The sequence below is a fragment of the Triturus cristatus genome, chromosome 4_2 (genome assembly GCF_964204655.1).
Source record: "Triturus cristatus chromosome 4_2, aTriCri1.1, whole genome shotgun sequence".
NCBI lineage: Eukaryota > Metazoa > Chordata > Amphibia > Caudata > Salamandridae > Triturus > Triturus cristatus.
This window is the reverse complement of record NC_140586.1, coordinates 491,400,365-491,413,903: the sequence shown is the minus strand read 5'-3', so window position 1 is coordinate 491,413,903 and position 13,539 is coordinate 491,400,365. Positions and strand designations below refer to the sequence as shown.

General features: G+C 43.1%; 1 protein-coding gene across 2 annotated transcripts in view; it reads right to left on the bottom strand.

The window, feature by feature from the left end:
• LOC146834592 (ferric reductase 1-like) overlaps positions 1–13,539 on the bottom strand; it is a 485,837-nt gene that overhangs the window by 318,841 nt on the left and 153,457 nt on the right. For both annotated transcript variants that reach the window (XM_085602043.1, XM_085602045.1), the window contains exon 5: positions 10,940–11,003. In XM_085602043.1, the coding sequence (XP_085458169.1) occupies positions 10,940–11,003 (64 nt within the window). The remainder of the gene's footprint in view (positions 1–10,939; positions 11,004–13,539) is intronic.

The window sequence follows — 13,539 nt, the reverse complement described above, 5'->3', positions numbered from 1 at the left end:
GCCCTTGAGGGCCCTGGGGACCGCCACCCCCCAGGGCCGGCTCCTACAGTGTCCTGGGGTGCTCACCCCAGGACACTGTTGTTTGCTATGAGAGGGCGGGAGTCTCCAGCCCTCCCATAGCAAACTTCGTTAGGATTTTGAAAGAGTGAGCAGGGAAGCCTGCTCTCTCTTTCAAAATACAAACGATATTGCTTTTCCACATGGGGAGCTGCATGTCAGCAGCTCCCCTTGTGGAAAAGCAATGCCGGCTCCCGAAGGACGCGGGGAGCCGACTGGGACCGTGGGGGCGTTGGGGCTCCCCCCACGGTCTCCAACATTTTTTATAAGCCCCAGGGGATGGGGTCGCCGGGGATAATAAGAATTAGTGATAGGGGCTATTTTCTTTTTTACGGTAAAATTAGGAGTCGCGCATCCTAACGCATTGGGTGCACGGATTCTCTCGCGTTGGGTGCGCGGTTCCCAACGCGGTGGGCGCGCAGATCCAAGGAAAAAAAACTGACATTTTTGGGAGATAAACATCAAGCTTAAGCGTTTTGTTCTTGAGTGGCTCTAACAAGAGCCATTGTGTTCATTGAGAGTTTTTGGTACTTATAAGTAAGTACCTATACAGAGTCTGAAGTTGTTGAGGAAGACTCTGTTTCCTTCATCAGTAAAGTGTACTCCATCTCTCCTATACATCTCTTGCATATGAAAGCGCAGATTGTTATTGTAAATGGACCCCATTCTATAGTCTCGGAGAAAAGCAGAAACAGATTTATTCACATGTTTCCTAGCTTTCTCAATTTGTGGACAAAAATAATTGGACCAGTTCCATTTCTGCCTTTGGCATATGTTAGAATACACAAAGGCAGTTTTGGGAAAAAGTGAAATCAATTCTGCAAATGTGTCCTTCATAAGCATTTCCAGACCTATCCCAGTCAAAGTGCCTAGGTCATTGCCACCACAGTGCACTATTATGAGGTCAGGGCTTGGATATGCATAAAGGATTTTACCAATGGCTTCAATTGGTGCCACTTTAACCCTCTCTGTCCAATCCATTTAATGTCTACATTTGGCAAACCTAGGTCTTTGTGAATGCCTTTGTTTTCTGCATACATTTGGCTCCAGAAAATATAGCTGTGACCCACAATCCACACTCTAAGCATCTTGAAGGGAGGTCTGGATGCACTCAGATGGTCTCTGTAAATGAAATGGCAGTTTGAAAAGTAAGATGTTTCTAAAATGGTGGCTTATTTGCAGTTTTGAAAAAAGACAAGAAATCATTGGTTGTTTGATAACCTTCTACACTGAAAGGTAGGGTGCATGTTTCTGTTTTTTAAACGCATGATTCTTATTGGTTAACAAAAAGTGAGCGGAAGGAACATTATATACGATAAGCTGATATGTTGAGAAGTCAAGCACACTTACTGTTTTGATCAGCAACATTGTGTGCTTAACTTGTGACCTGTGTGCTCAGTTCAGTGTTCCATGATCTGTTTTTATGGTAACAGGCAGAAGGCAGATTGGGGGTGGGGCTCATATTTATGTTATTTGGAAAGGGTTGAAATGTTTAACCAATAGAAATGTGTGTTTGCTTTTGAATTTATGTGGGAAGGAATACGATTTGATGTTTACATGTATATGTGTGGAAAATGAGAGGGAAACTTTGCCATTCTTGCTGACAGGTGCACAGTGCAGAGATTCTGTATAAGAAAATCTGGTGTGTGACTGATATACTTCTTAATCTACAAAACAACTTGAAAGGTGAGTTATTTAATTGTGAGGGGATGTATGTGCTGTATTTTGATTTTAATCAGAGTAATGCATTTCTCCTGGTAAAGTGCAGAGAGTACTTTTTTTTGTCTACAATCTTATTGACAGTGTGTGTGCATGTAGAAATCATTCTGTGATACGCATTTGTGTTTTTCATGTGTTTGCAGAAAGATTAATGTGCTGTTTTTATATTTTGGTACAATTAGAAATCAGTCATTGTTTATAAATTTGCAAAATGAGTCATGTTTCTACACTAAAATGTAGTATTCGAAGATTAAGAAATGTGTTTTGGTATAGTGCAAGGGATCGTGTTGTTTGTCTAGGATCACACAGTGAGTCTGTGTGCATTTAGGAATCATTTTGAGAGAAACATTTTGGTACTAATCTGTAGTAGATTTTCTGCAATGTGTGCAGTCACCTTAAATCTTGTAGACTAGTAAATGTGTTTTTTACAAGGGATAGTTGTCTGCCTACAATCACACTGTGAGTCTGTGTGTATTTGGGTAAGCATTGTGAGAGAAGCATTTGGTAAAATTATGTATTTGATGACCGACAATTGTTTTAAAACCTGTCATGTTGTCAAGTTTTATTAGTATTAAAAGCCAGTCTTTGCTTGTGCATTGATAAAATGAGTCAGGCTTTTACACTAAAGTGCAGTACTTAAATACGTAGATTGTGTGCAGTCACCTTACCCCTTCCATAGTAGTGAATGAGTTTTGGTAAACTCCTAGTGATAGTGTTGCTTGTCTAGAATCACACTGTGAGTCTGTGTGCATTTGGGAACCACTGTGAGAGAAACATTTGGTAACATCATGTATTTGCTGACAGATACCCGTTTTAAAATCTGTCCTGTTGTCAAGTTTTAGTAGCATTAGAAGCCAGTCTTTGCTTATGCATTGATAAAATAAGTCAGGCTTTGACACTAAAGTGCAGTACTTAAATATGTAGATTGTGTGCAGTACCCTTACCCGTTCCACAGTAGTGAATTAGTTTTGGTAAACTCCTAGGGATAGTGTTGCTTGTCTAGAATCACACTGAGTCTGTGTGCATTTGGGAACCACTGTGAGAGAAGCATTTGGGTACTTCATATCTTTGAATACGCATAACTGCTTAAAAACGTTCCTATTCTCAAGTTTTGGTAGAATTAGAAGGCAGTCATTGCTTATGTATTCACCCAGGAACTGTCCTTGCAATACTGTAAACATTCAGTTAATATTCATGTAGTAACGGAGTGAGGCAGGCCTTAGCACATGCATTGATTCAAATGCTTATCCACTATGCATGCAGTTCTCTAACCATCTACACAGTTCTTTCACACCTTTAATTCCACAGTCAGTATCCATACACTTCAAGCAAACACTCTGTCACTCCCCATGTACTCCTCTAGTGACCCATTCAGCAGCATATACTAAACCATTCACTTCGCCAAAACCCAAACACTTATAAATTCACTCAGGCACTCTCTTTGCAGTACTCTAATCGTTCAGTCAGTATCCAAGTACTCATGCAGCGAGCCAGGCCTTACAACATGGACTGCTTCAAACCCCTATCCAGTATGCATACAGGCCTCTTGTCACCTACACACTTGTCTTTCACTTCTTTAATTAACTAGTCAGTATCTATATACTTCAATAAACATTCTGTCACTCATCTTGCACTCATCCAGTGACTGCCCAAGTACCATGTACTAATCTTTTTACTGCGCCAAAACTGAAAAACTTAAAAGTTTCAACCAGGCACTCTCCTAGCAGTAGTCTAATGATTCAGTCAGTTTCCAGGTACTCATGTAGTGAACCATGCATTACCACATAGAGGGCTTCAAATGTCTATGCAGTAGGCATGCAGTCTTCTAACATACTATACACTTGTCTTTAACGGCTTGAATTCCCCAGTCAGTATGCATGTACTTCCAGCAAACACCCTGTCACTCCCCTTGCACTGTTCCAGTGACTTATTCAGCACCATGTAGTAATGCATTCACTGCACCAAAACTGGAACACTTGTAAATTCACCCAGGTACGCTTCTTGCAATAGTCTAATCATTCAGTCAGTACCCAAGTACTAATGGAGTGAGGCAGGCCTTAGCACATGGATCGATTCAAACGTGTTTCCAGTATGCATGGAGGCCTCTAACTACCAACACAATTGCCTTTCACACCTTCAATTTCTCTGTCAGTATCTATAAACTCCAATAAACACTCTGTCACTTTAATTGCACACCTCCACTGACTCATTTGGCAGTAAGTACTAATCTATTCACTGCACTAGAATCCAAAATCTTAAAAAGATTCACCGAGTCACTCTTTTTGTAGTACTCTAATGATTCAGTCAGTACTCGGGTAGTTTTGCAGTGATCCAAGTGTTACTCTGTGGACTGTTTCAAACATCTATCCACTATGGATGTAGGTCTCTAGCCACCTACATACTTGTCTTTCACACCTTCAATATCCCAGACAGTGTTCATACAGTTCCCGCAAACACTCTGTCTCTTTCCTTATACTTCTCCAGTGACCCATTCGGCACCATGTACTAATCCATTCACTGCGCCGATGTCCAACCACTTATATCAGTGATGTCATTTGAGATGTCATCAGTGATGTCATCAGTGATGTCACTGACCATGTCATGAGTGATGTAATATGTGAGGTCATCAGCAGTGCATTGCGGGGGCACGCGAGTTATAGTTAGCTGAACTAACTATAACGGGGGAATTTCTAGGGTTTTGTGCGAGGGAAATGTCCAGCTAACTATAACACCCCTGAAAACCTATGTTTTTTTCAGTGAATTTCTAAGGTTTTTTAAATGCCAATTCCTAACTATAACGTGCATGAAACCTATGGTTTTTTTCAGTGAATATATATATCTGAATACATTTGAATGTTGTTCATTTGACATCTGGGAAAGCCTTTCTGTTAGAGAACATTGCATATATAAAACCCCAAGCCTTATTCTGAAAACAGTCACCACTTTATCAAGTGCTCCATTTTCTGAAGTGAAATCCCCTTCCAGGGGGTGTTGTGTAATGTGTATTGCTTCGTCGTGTTTGAACCACCATGTGGGAGAGTGGTATTCTGTATTATCTGGAAGTGCGAAGCAAGACAGATACCTAGGTGGGTGGCACAATCAGTATTGCTGATACCCTAGTAGTATTCAATTTACATGCCCTGGGTACAAGTAGTTACACTTTACTAGGGACTTACAGGTAAATTAAATATGTCATTTGGGTATAAGTCAATGCCACCATGTCTTAAAGAGAGAACACATGCAATTTAGCACTGGTAAGCGGTTGTAAAATACACAGAGTCCTAAGGCCAGCAAAAACAAAATCAGTAAAAAGTAGGAGGAGAAAGGCAAAGGTTTTGGGAGTGACCCTGCAGAGAGGACCAGGTCCAACAATAAGCTATTAATAATTTCTTGGTAACAATGAAAAAGGCAAAATGGTGTTATATTGCCACCTCTAATTTGTAGTACTTGTAACAGACATCTTTGGCTATTTGCGAGACCTCATGACACCAAAAATAAAAATACATATATGAAGTAGTACAGAGAAAGTAAGCGTAGGGTCAGCCCCATTTAGCCATTCACTATGATTGTTTGAGGGTGTGCAAGTGCTTTTTCTCGCTGTGCATTAGCCCCATGGCATTCAGTGAAATGCTGCATTATCCCATTGTTTGGGGTTGGAAATCAAGAAGTAGTCCTACACTCTACACGTCCTATCAGTGCTCTCAGTGTCCCTCCACTACTCACTTCTTGTGTTCTGCTTTCCCTCCACTACTGTATTCTTCACGTTGCATCTTTCGCGTAGGCTTGCCTTCTTCATTCCCTATACCCTTCCTAAATGCCAGCACCTCAAAGCCTCATACACTGCCCACTACTTACAACTATTGTCTACAATAAAAATACAGGGAATACTTGTTATGAGAAAGAAAAGTATGTTGTTGTATCTACAGTACTGTGCTCACATGCACATGCCTGGTATTAGCTAAGAATGTTAGGGGGGCTTCTTCCAGACGATAAAGGAGTACACTTGGAGTCTTTATTGTGCCTATTGTCATAACAGGTCAGCATTTGCATATTTATTTAGGGCCTAGAAAACAAGCAAAATGTTGACTTGTGAAAGTGAATATGCAAATGTATGTTGATGCCACAGCCTCTCTCAGATCGGGCCAGCAAAAAACAAAAGTAGAGTCAACTTTTTTGCCATTGTTTAAGATGTTTGTTTGTTGCGCCAGGAACCTCTACTTATGACCTATGGTGGGGCAGTCTGATTACAGGACATATGTCTGACTCCAAGGACTTTTACAAATCACTTAAACATCAATTAAATGTGCATGCCTAAACAGTGACTGTGTGTCCGTAGCAACCATCTTTTATCTAGAGGACATTTCCCATTCCTTGTAAAAATGCTCCACACCCTCATTTGTACTTAATAGGAGATCTAGGCAATATGACATTTATCAGAAGTAGAATGTCTTTGTGTGGTAAAAAATAAATACCTTTACTGCTGCATATGAATTTCTATAATCTAAATGTGAATTGATTGCTGTTATTTATTAAATAACGTGCTGTAGGTTTAGAGGCGCAACCATTGGTTTTCATTTAACAATAAGGAATGGGTTCATTCAAATAACAGGACAACATATTTTTCCTTCAACGAGGAAGAGCTGCATTTGATGTAAGAAAAAAGCACAAGGGGTACCATTTAATAACATATTCCCTGAGTATTTAAGGATTTTGTTATGGCTTAAGACAGTTTTAGGACCTATAGAAAAACTTTACTAAAGGTGGCCCATAGTTCTTAATGTGTGAAGGAATAAAAAAAACGACAATTTCAAAAATATATACATAATCAACATTACCAGCCAAAGTTCTCCATTCTATCATTTTATAATGTGCAGGTATTTAGTTATCTCAAGAAACTATAAGTCGTGCCCTAAAACAACTATAACTCATGCCCTCGTCACGCACAATGTTATTATCAATGGTGTTAATTCTGATGTCATTAATGATGCCATCAATGCAATCACTGAACACGCCATAAGTGACGTAATATGTGATGGTGCAAGCAGTGCATGAAGAGGGTGAGAGTTAAAGTTACTTTAGGAAAAAAATAGATTCAATTAACCCTGCTTGCTCTTGTGGTAGGGTTTAGAAAAGTCCTTGGTGCTACTGTCACTACTTCTCCTTTGCTGTGCAAGCAGTTCCGTTCCTGAAATAAAATATTTGTGACAGTCTCTCACCATTAGTAAGGCTGGAGCAGCAGTAGTTGTTCCTTCATACAACAAACCCAGTCAATGCAATCATAAATACAGCATCTCATCTAAGTCCCAGGCCATTTACGTGAATTGATAAGTTGAACCTTGGCAATCGCTTGCTCAGAGGGACCAGCACTATTAATCGGCCCTATTTATCAAAAGACCGAACAAAACTGTGTTTTCCATCTTATGCACGAAAATTAAATATGTTAATGATCATTAGTACACTGTAATGAGATTAACATTAAGATTTGACCCAAGAGCAGCAGAGCCAGGAGTGCTAGTCATTATGCTCTGAAGTTGGCCTGAGGTGATAAAGTAGTGATTTAAAAAAAAAAACTTTGAATAAATATATTGAGAGTAAACTTTTCAGGACGGACATATAGTTTTGCTCGAAGTACCGCTCTTTCGTAAGCCTCTATACAACACCTGGTCTTCAGACAAAGAAGACATTCAGGTGTTCAAGCCCTGTTTATCATTAATACCAGTGAACCAGGTAACAGCCAATGCGGTTTCACAAAGGAATTTGTTTGCTGCCTTATCGTCCAAACACATTTATAGATGCGGTTGGCTAACCATACCACAATCAATCCATTTCACAAAAGAGTGTGTGACGTAATGGCATGACATCGCTGCAGAAAACAGGATAAGCAATATAAAAAAAAAGAAATGGCAACGCCAATAGAACTCGCCTATACAAGAGCTATTGGTTTTGGCAGTGTGTTTTTACCATGTTGTACACCAGTGTGGCTGCTGTTTAGCATGGGTAAACGTTAGTAAGGTGGAATGTCCTAGAGTGGAGCGGGGGAGTAGAGTGGCGTAGAGTTGAGTAGAGGGGAGTATAGGTTAGTGGTTCAGTGGCAGAGTGTCGTAGACTGCAGTGTCATAGAGTGCAGTCTTATAGAGTTTAGTGGCGTAGAGTGTAGTGGCATAGAGTGGAATGGAGGGGTGGAATAGGGTGTATTGGGTTAGAGGAATTGAGGTAGTAACGGTGGATTCGACTGGAGTAGATTGGTCTGGATTGGATTGGGGGTACAGTGGGTTGGATTTAGTTGAGTGGGATGGATTGGAGTTTGTTGACTGGATGAGATGGATTGTGTTGGTGTGGAGTGAATTGAACTGGGGTGAGGTGGATTGGATTGAAGTGTACTGGAGTGGTGTGAATTAGATTGGTTTAAGGTGGGGTTGATTGGGGTGGGGTGGATTAGAGTAGGCTGGTTCGATTGGGGTGAATCAGAATGGAGTATAGCGGTGGATTGGACTGGACTGGAGGGGTGATTGGAGTGGGGTGGATTAGATTTGACTGGAGTTGGGTGGATTGGAGTGGGGTGGATTGGAGTGTAGTGTGGTGGGCTGAATTGATTGCAGCAAAGTGGGTAGTGGACTGGAGTGGGGTGGTATGGATTGGGTGGATTAGACTACAGTAGGGTGGATTGAAAGTGGGTGGGGTGGATTGGATTGGGGTGGGGGACTTGAGTGGGATGGATTGGAGTGACATGGACTGGAGTGTGGTGGAATGTAGTGGGTTGAATTGGATTGGTGTGGGATGGATTGAACTGGAGAGGAGTAGATTGGATAACAGTGGTCTGGATTGGATTGCAGTTAGGTGGATTGGATTGAGTGGGGTGGATTGGATTGGGGTGGATTGGATTGAGATTGATTGGATTGGGGTGGGGTGAACTGGATAGGGGTGGGGTGGATTGGGTTGAGGTGGATTGAATTGGGGTGGTGTGGATTGGAATGGGATGGGGTAGATTGGAGAGGGGTATATTGGCTTTGGCTGGATCGGGGTGGATTGCGAGGGCGTGGACTGGATTGGAGTGGGGTGGTTTGGACTGGATTGGATTAGATTGTTTTGGATGGAGTGAGGTAGATTGTTTCAGATTGGAGTGGGGCCATTTGGAGTGAGGCCGATTGTTTTCGATGGGAGTGTGGCTGTGAGGAGGTGGGGCCGGGACCACGATATCCAACCCCTATCTCACCTGATATACGGGGAATACGAACGCCGGAGGGACAGCGCAGGTCTCAAGACATAGTGCCGAATCGTCCGTCTACCACACCCCCCTTTCCTCTTTCCCTGCAGACGGACCTGACGCGGCACGAGGGAGGAGCTGACCCCGGAAGTAGACCGACTCCACCACTCAAAGGAGACCCGGACCAGGACGTAGGGTCTCGAGGCGGAGCAGGAGGAAGAGGAAGGACGACGCGAGTAGAGCAGGAAGAAGAGGAGACGGCCAACCGCGAACCGGACCAGGACGAGACCGAGACTGAGGAGCCGGAGGAGTTCTGGAGTGAGGCCTGGTGGTGTCCCCCGGAGGAGGCTGTGGAGCGGCCGCAGCTCTGGAGAGTTGCGGCGGGGCCGGGTGAGTAACGACACTCCAGGGGAAAGGCTGGTAGGGGAGAGGGCGGAGGGAGGACATTGAGGGTGGGTGGGCGGAATCGGCATAGACGGGATTCCGGGGCACTGGAAGCTACTCACCTTGCACTGGGTTTTGTTGTCCTGCGTATCCCTTCGTACTTTTCCCTGAACACCGAGCGGGTCTGGCGGGTCTTGTATATCAAGCCACCGGACACGAAAACTCCTCACCAGACGTACCCCTCCCCGCACGACCCTTTGGTCCATTTTCTTCTTTCTTTGCTCTTTTTAGCGTGAGTTGAATTACCCGAGACTAGGGTGACGAAGAGGATATACAATCCCCTTACTTTTGGTTTTTTTTTGTAAATGCACAAAGTGGAAGCACGGTGTTCCCCGTAATAGGACCAACCCACACAGAACCACGGGTGAGGTGACGGTTACAGCATCCCTTACACTAAGTGAACCTGACACTGACGGCCCCCCTGTTTTCTTCTTTTTTTTTTTCCTTCGGGAGGAACCAACCACGGCCGAAGAAGCGAAGCAGACCCACTTGCAGTCCAACTTAGAGGAAGAAGACGACGACCAGCGTGGCCCCAGTACTTCTTCAGGAACAAGAACTGATATCTTTCCGACCCCCACAGCAAAGAGTGGCCTGTCTGACAATAAACCATTCTCACTTGGAAAATATATTCAGCCTCCGCGTCTGTATATCCGACCCGCCCTCCCACAGTGGCTGATTGGAGTGGGGCAAATTTTTTTGGATTGGATTGGGGCAGATTGGAGTGGGGCAGATGGTTTTGGACAGGAGTGGGCAGATTGTTTTGGATTAAAGTGGGGCAGATTGGAGTGGGAGAACCTGTGGTGGATTGGAGTGGAGCAGACTGAAGTGAGGCGGACTGCTTTTGATTTGCATTAGGCAGACTGAGTGGGGCAGATTGTTTTGGATTTGAGTGGGGTGGATTGGGGATGGGGTGCATTTGAATGGTGTGAGGTGGGGTAGATTGGATTGGGCTGAACTGGGTGGATTGCTTTGCTGTGAGATGGACTGAATTGGAGTGGGGTGGATTGTGGTGGGTGAATTGGGATTGAGTGGGTGGATTAAGTTGAGGTGGATTGGATTGGATTGGAGTAGAGTGGAGTGAAGTGGCACAGATTGTTTGTATTGGATTGGATTGAATTGGGCCAGATTGTTTTGAATGGAGAGGGCAGATTGTTTCAGATTGGAGTGGGGCTGATTGGAGTGAGGCAGATTGTTTTCAAATGGAGTGGGGCTGATTGGAGTGGGGCAGATGATTTTGGATTGGTGTGGGGCAGAACGGAGTGGGAGAGATTGTTTTGGATTGGAGTGGGGCAGATTGAAGTGAGGGGAATTGCTTTTGATTGGCATGAGGCAGGTTGGTGATGATTGAGTGGGCAGATTGTTTTGGATTTGAGTGGGGCAGACTCTAAACAGATCCACTCGTGTAGCTATTCCAAATAGCGCAGCAAGTAAGGTAACTGGAGGAAACCTTATGTCACCAGATAAAGGTTAATATTGACTTTAAAAAAAAAGCTTTTCTTACAATCTGCAACTTACTGGTATGATGGTTGGGCTTCGAACTCCAGACCAGAATGTACTGAAACTCTGAACAAATGTTCCTCTGAAAAGAAAAGAAAATTCTCAATAAAAAACTGCATAATATTTTATTCCTTCCGTCAAGAACTGATGTTATATAAATATATGAACTACGAATATACCTCTTGCTCAATTATTAAATTATTATATTTACTCATATATTTTAATTTGTGGAGAGCTAATACTGTTTCTAATATGTTTCTTTGTGCTGGAATAAAGAAGGCGTAGGGAGAGGAATTATATAATGGGCACATCAAGTGGGATGCTCATGGAGCCCGTGGATCATCAGTGAGGTACAGAAATACCCTTTACTTTCAAGCTTGCGGGTGCCATTACAGAGGTGGATCATCTTTATGAAAATCAGCCCAAGTCCTGACATTTTAAAAGGATAGGTGTGGACGAAACCACTGGGCCATCTGCTCCATCTGCTCTTTGCATGAGGCACAAATCAATCCTACACACCACTCAGCCTCTTTGAATATAGTGGTGACTTTATAAGCTGAAAGTTTTGGAATTCAGGTGGTGCAATATTCAAAAGTATGTTGAGTAGCCAAAGGGTGGCAAATCATAGTGAAAGAAAAAGTATGGCGGTGGAGACTAAGGTCCTAATTTGAGTGGACCGGGTTGGGATGATGTATTTGGAGCACTTAGGAAATTCCAAATTCATTGGTGCGGTATGTACTAGGTATGGAAAATACCTCAAATGCAGAGTTTTCCTTTTTTTTGTATTTCTCAGCATTTACCAGACATGTTCCGCCAAGTATCATTTGGAAGGTTTGATCTACTGAAATTTACATCCGGGAAATTGAAGAGGGCAGGGTTACAGCAATAACCACACATCTTGGAATTCTGACCCCTTCATACATGCACTAAATACCTAAAAATGTAAGTAATTTCATATCATCATTGTGTTGCAACTGTTGCAAATGATGCACTAGAAAACATCATCGGGTTAGTCTTTCACAGAGAATTTTTTTTAAATAATTTTATCCTGAGATTAGATTTCAGCATTTTTTTATGGAATAGTTTATCTTACAAACATCTTTGATAATAGGGTGCCAAATTCAATATGAAAGTCACATTTTAAAATACAATGAAAAGCAATAAGGTTCTGAACTTTGACCCTGAGACTCATTTATCAGTAGAGCCCGAAAGTTTAAATTCTAAATCCAACTTCTTGAAATACCGCCCACCACCATTACTTCCGAACAGTGGCAGCCTGTAAGGTACGGGGGTGGCGGGGCAGGGGTGTGGGGGTAGCGGGATATGAATACAAAAAATTAAAAATCACTTACCTGATCTCGCTGTGTCTTTCCATCACCACACCTCTCCAATGTCTAATGAGTCTCTTCCGGGGACTGGGAAGCACCCAGGCTCCCCACAGCTAATCACTTTGCTGCAATGCAACGTTGTGATTGGCAAGCACCCAGGCTTCCCATAGCGATTCACAACACTGCAATGCAGCATAGTAATTGGTCTGAGTGCCGTGGTTCGGCGCTCAGCCAGGGATTGGGGGCCTGGGCATGTTGTCCATGCAGGCCTGCATGGAGAACATGCGAAGTGCGCATGAATGTTTGGCTGGCCCGAGAGGGCGCATGTACTGAGTGCACAACCACTCCTCCTCTCTGATGTCAGGGAGCCAAGACCCGCCCTGCCCTAGCCTGACTATACGAAAAATAAAATGATAATAATTTCAATTATTATAATTTTATTTTTTCTTTACACTGCTCCATGAGCAGTGGGGCGACTCTCCTCCACCTTAGCGGAGGTTTCGCCACTGCCTTCAAGCAAAGGTTTTGATCAGTAAAAACCAGTACAGTTGTAGTATAAACAATACAGAGGCAAGGAGCTATGGTCGATGATGTTTCATTCCCTTACAGAATATCGGGATCATCATCAGGACTAGAAAAAATTGAGCCCGAGAAGGATGCCTGCTGAAAGAAAAAGGGAGGGGAAAAGAGAAGAAAAAGGAAAGGGAGGGAAAAGGGAAGGAAAATTAGATAAGCAAGGAAACCACTTGGATGTATGAATGGTGAGGATCATAGTGCATACATAGTGCTAAGTGTCTATAGTGTGATAAAAAGTAGGGGGAGTCGAGGATTAAAATATAATGTGAAGGGAGCACATCCGTAGGAAAACAACAAATTAAGTGACAGACCTAGTTGAAGCCTACACCGAGTGCAATCAAAGATACGATGAGTGGATCTAACGAACCGTAAGTAAGATTTGACTGAAATGATGAAGTAGAATATTGTATCCCCCAGATAGGTTATGGACCAGGATATAGTTGGTGTCATGCAGGTCACAGAGATACCAACTGCGTGGCAAAATTAATTAATGGCCCCACGCCTGGGGATCACGGGTGGCACAAGGTGTGTCCATGGACAATGGTCAAGAGAAACCTAGCCAGTAGAAGTGAGGGTATCAGGGAAAAACTAGGGAAGGCAAAAGTACATCCTCTGGTTGGCGTGCAGATAAGTACCTGTTGATGCTGCAAAGATCTCCAGTGGATGCTTGAAGCACGGAGAGTAAAGCGGCCTTGCCAGAATAGGGCAGGATAT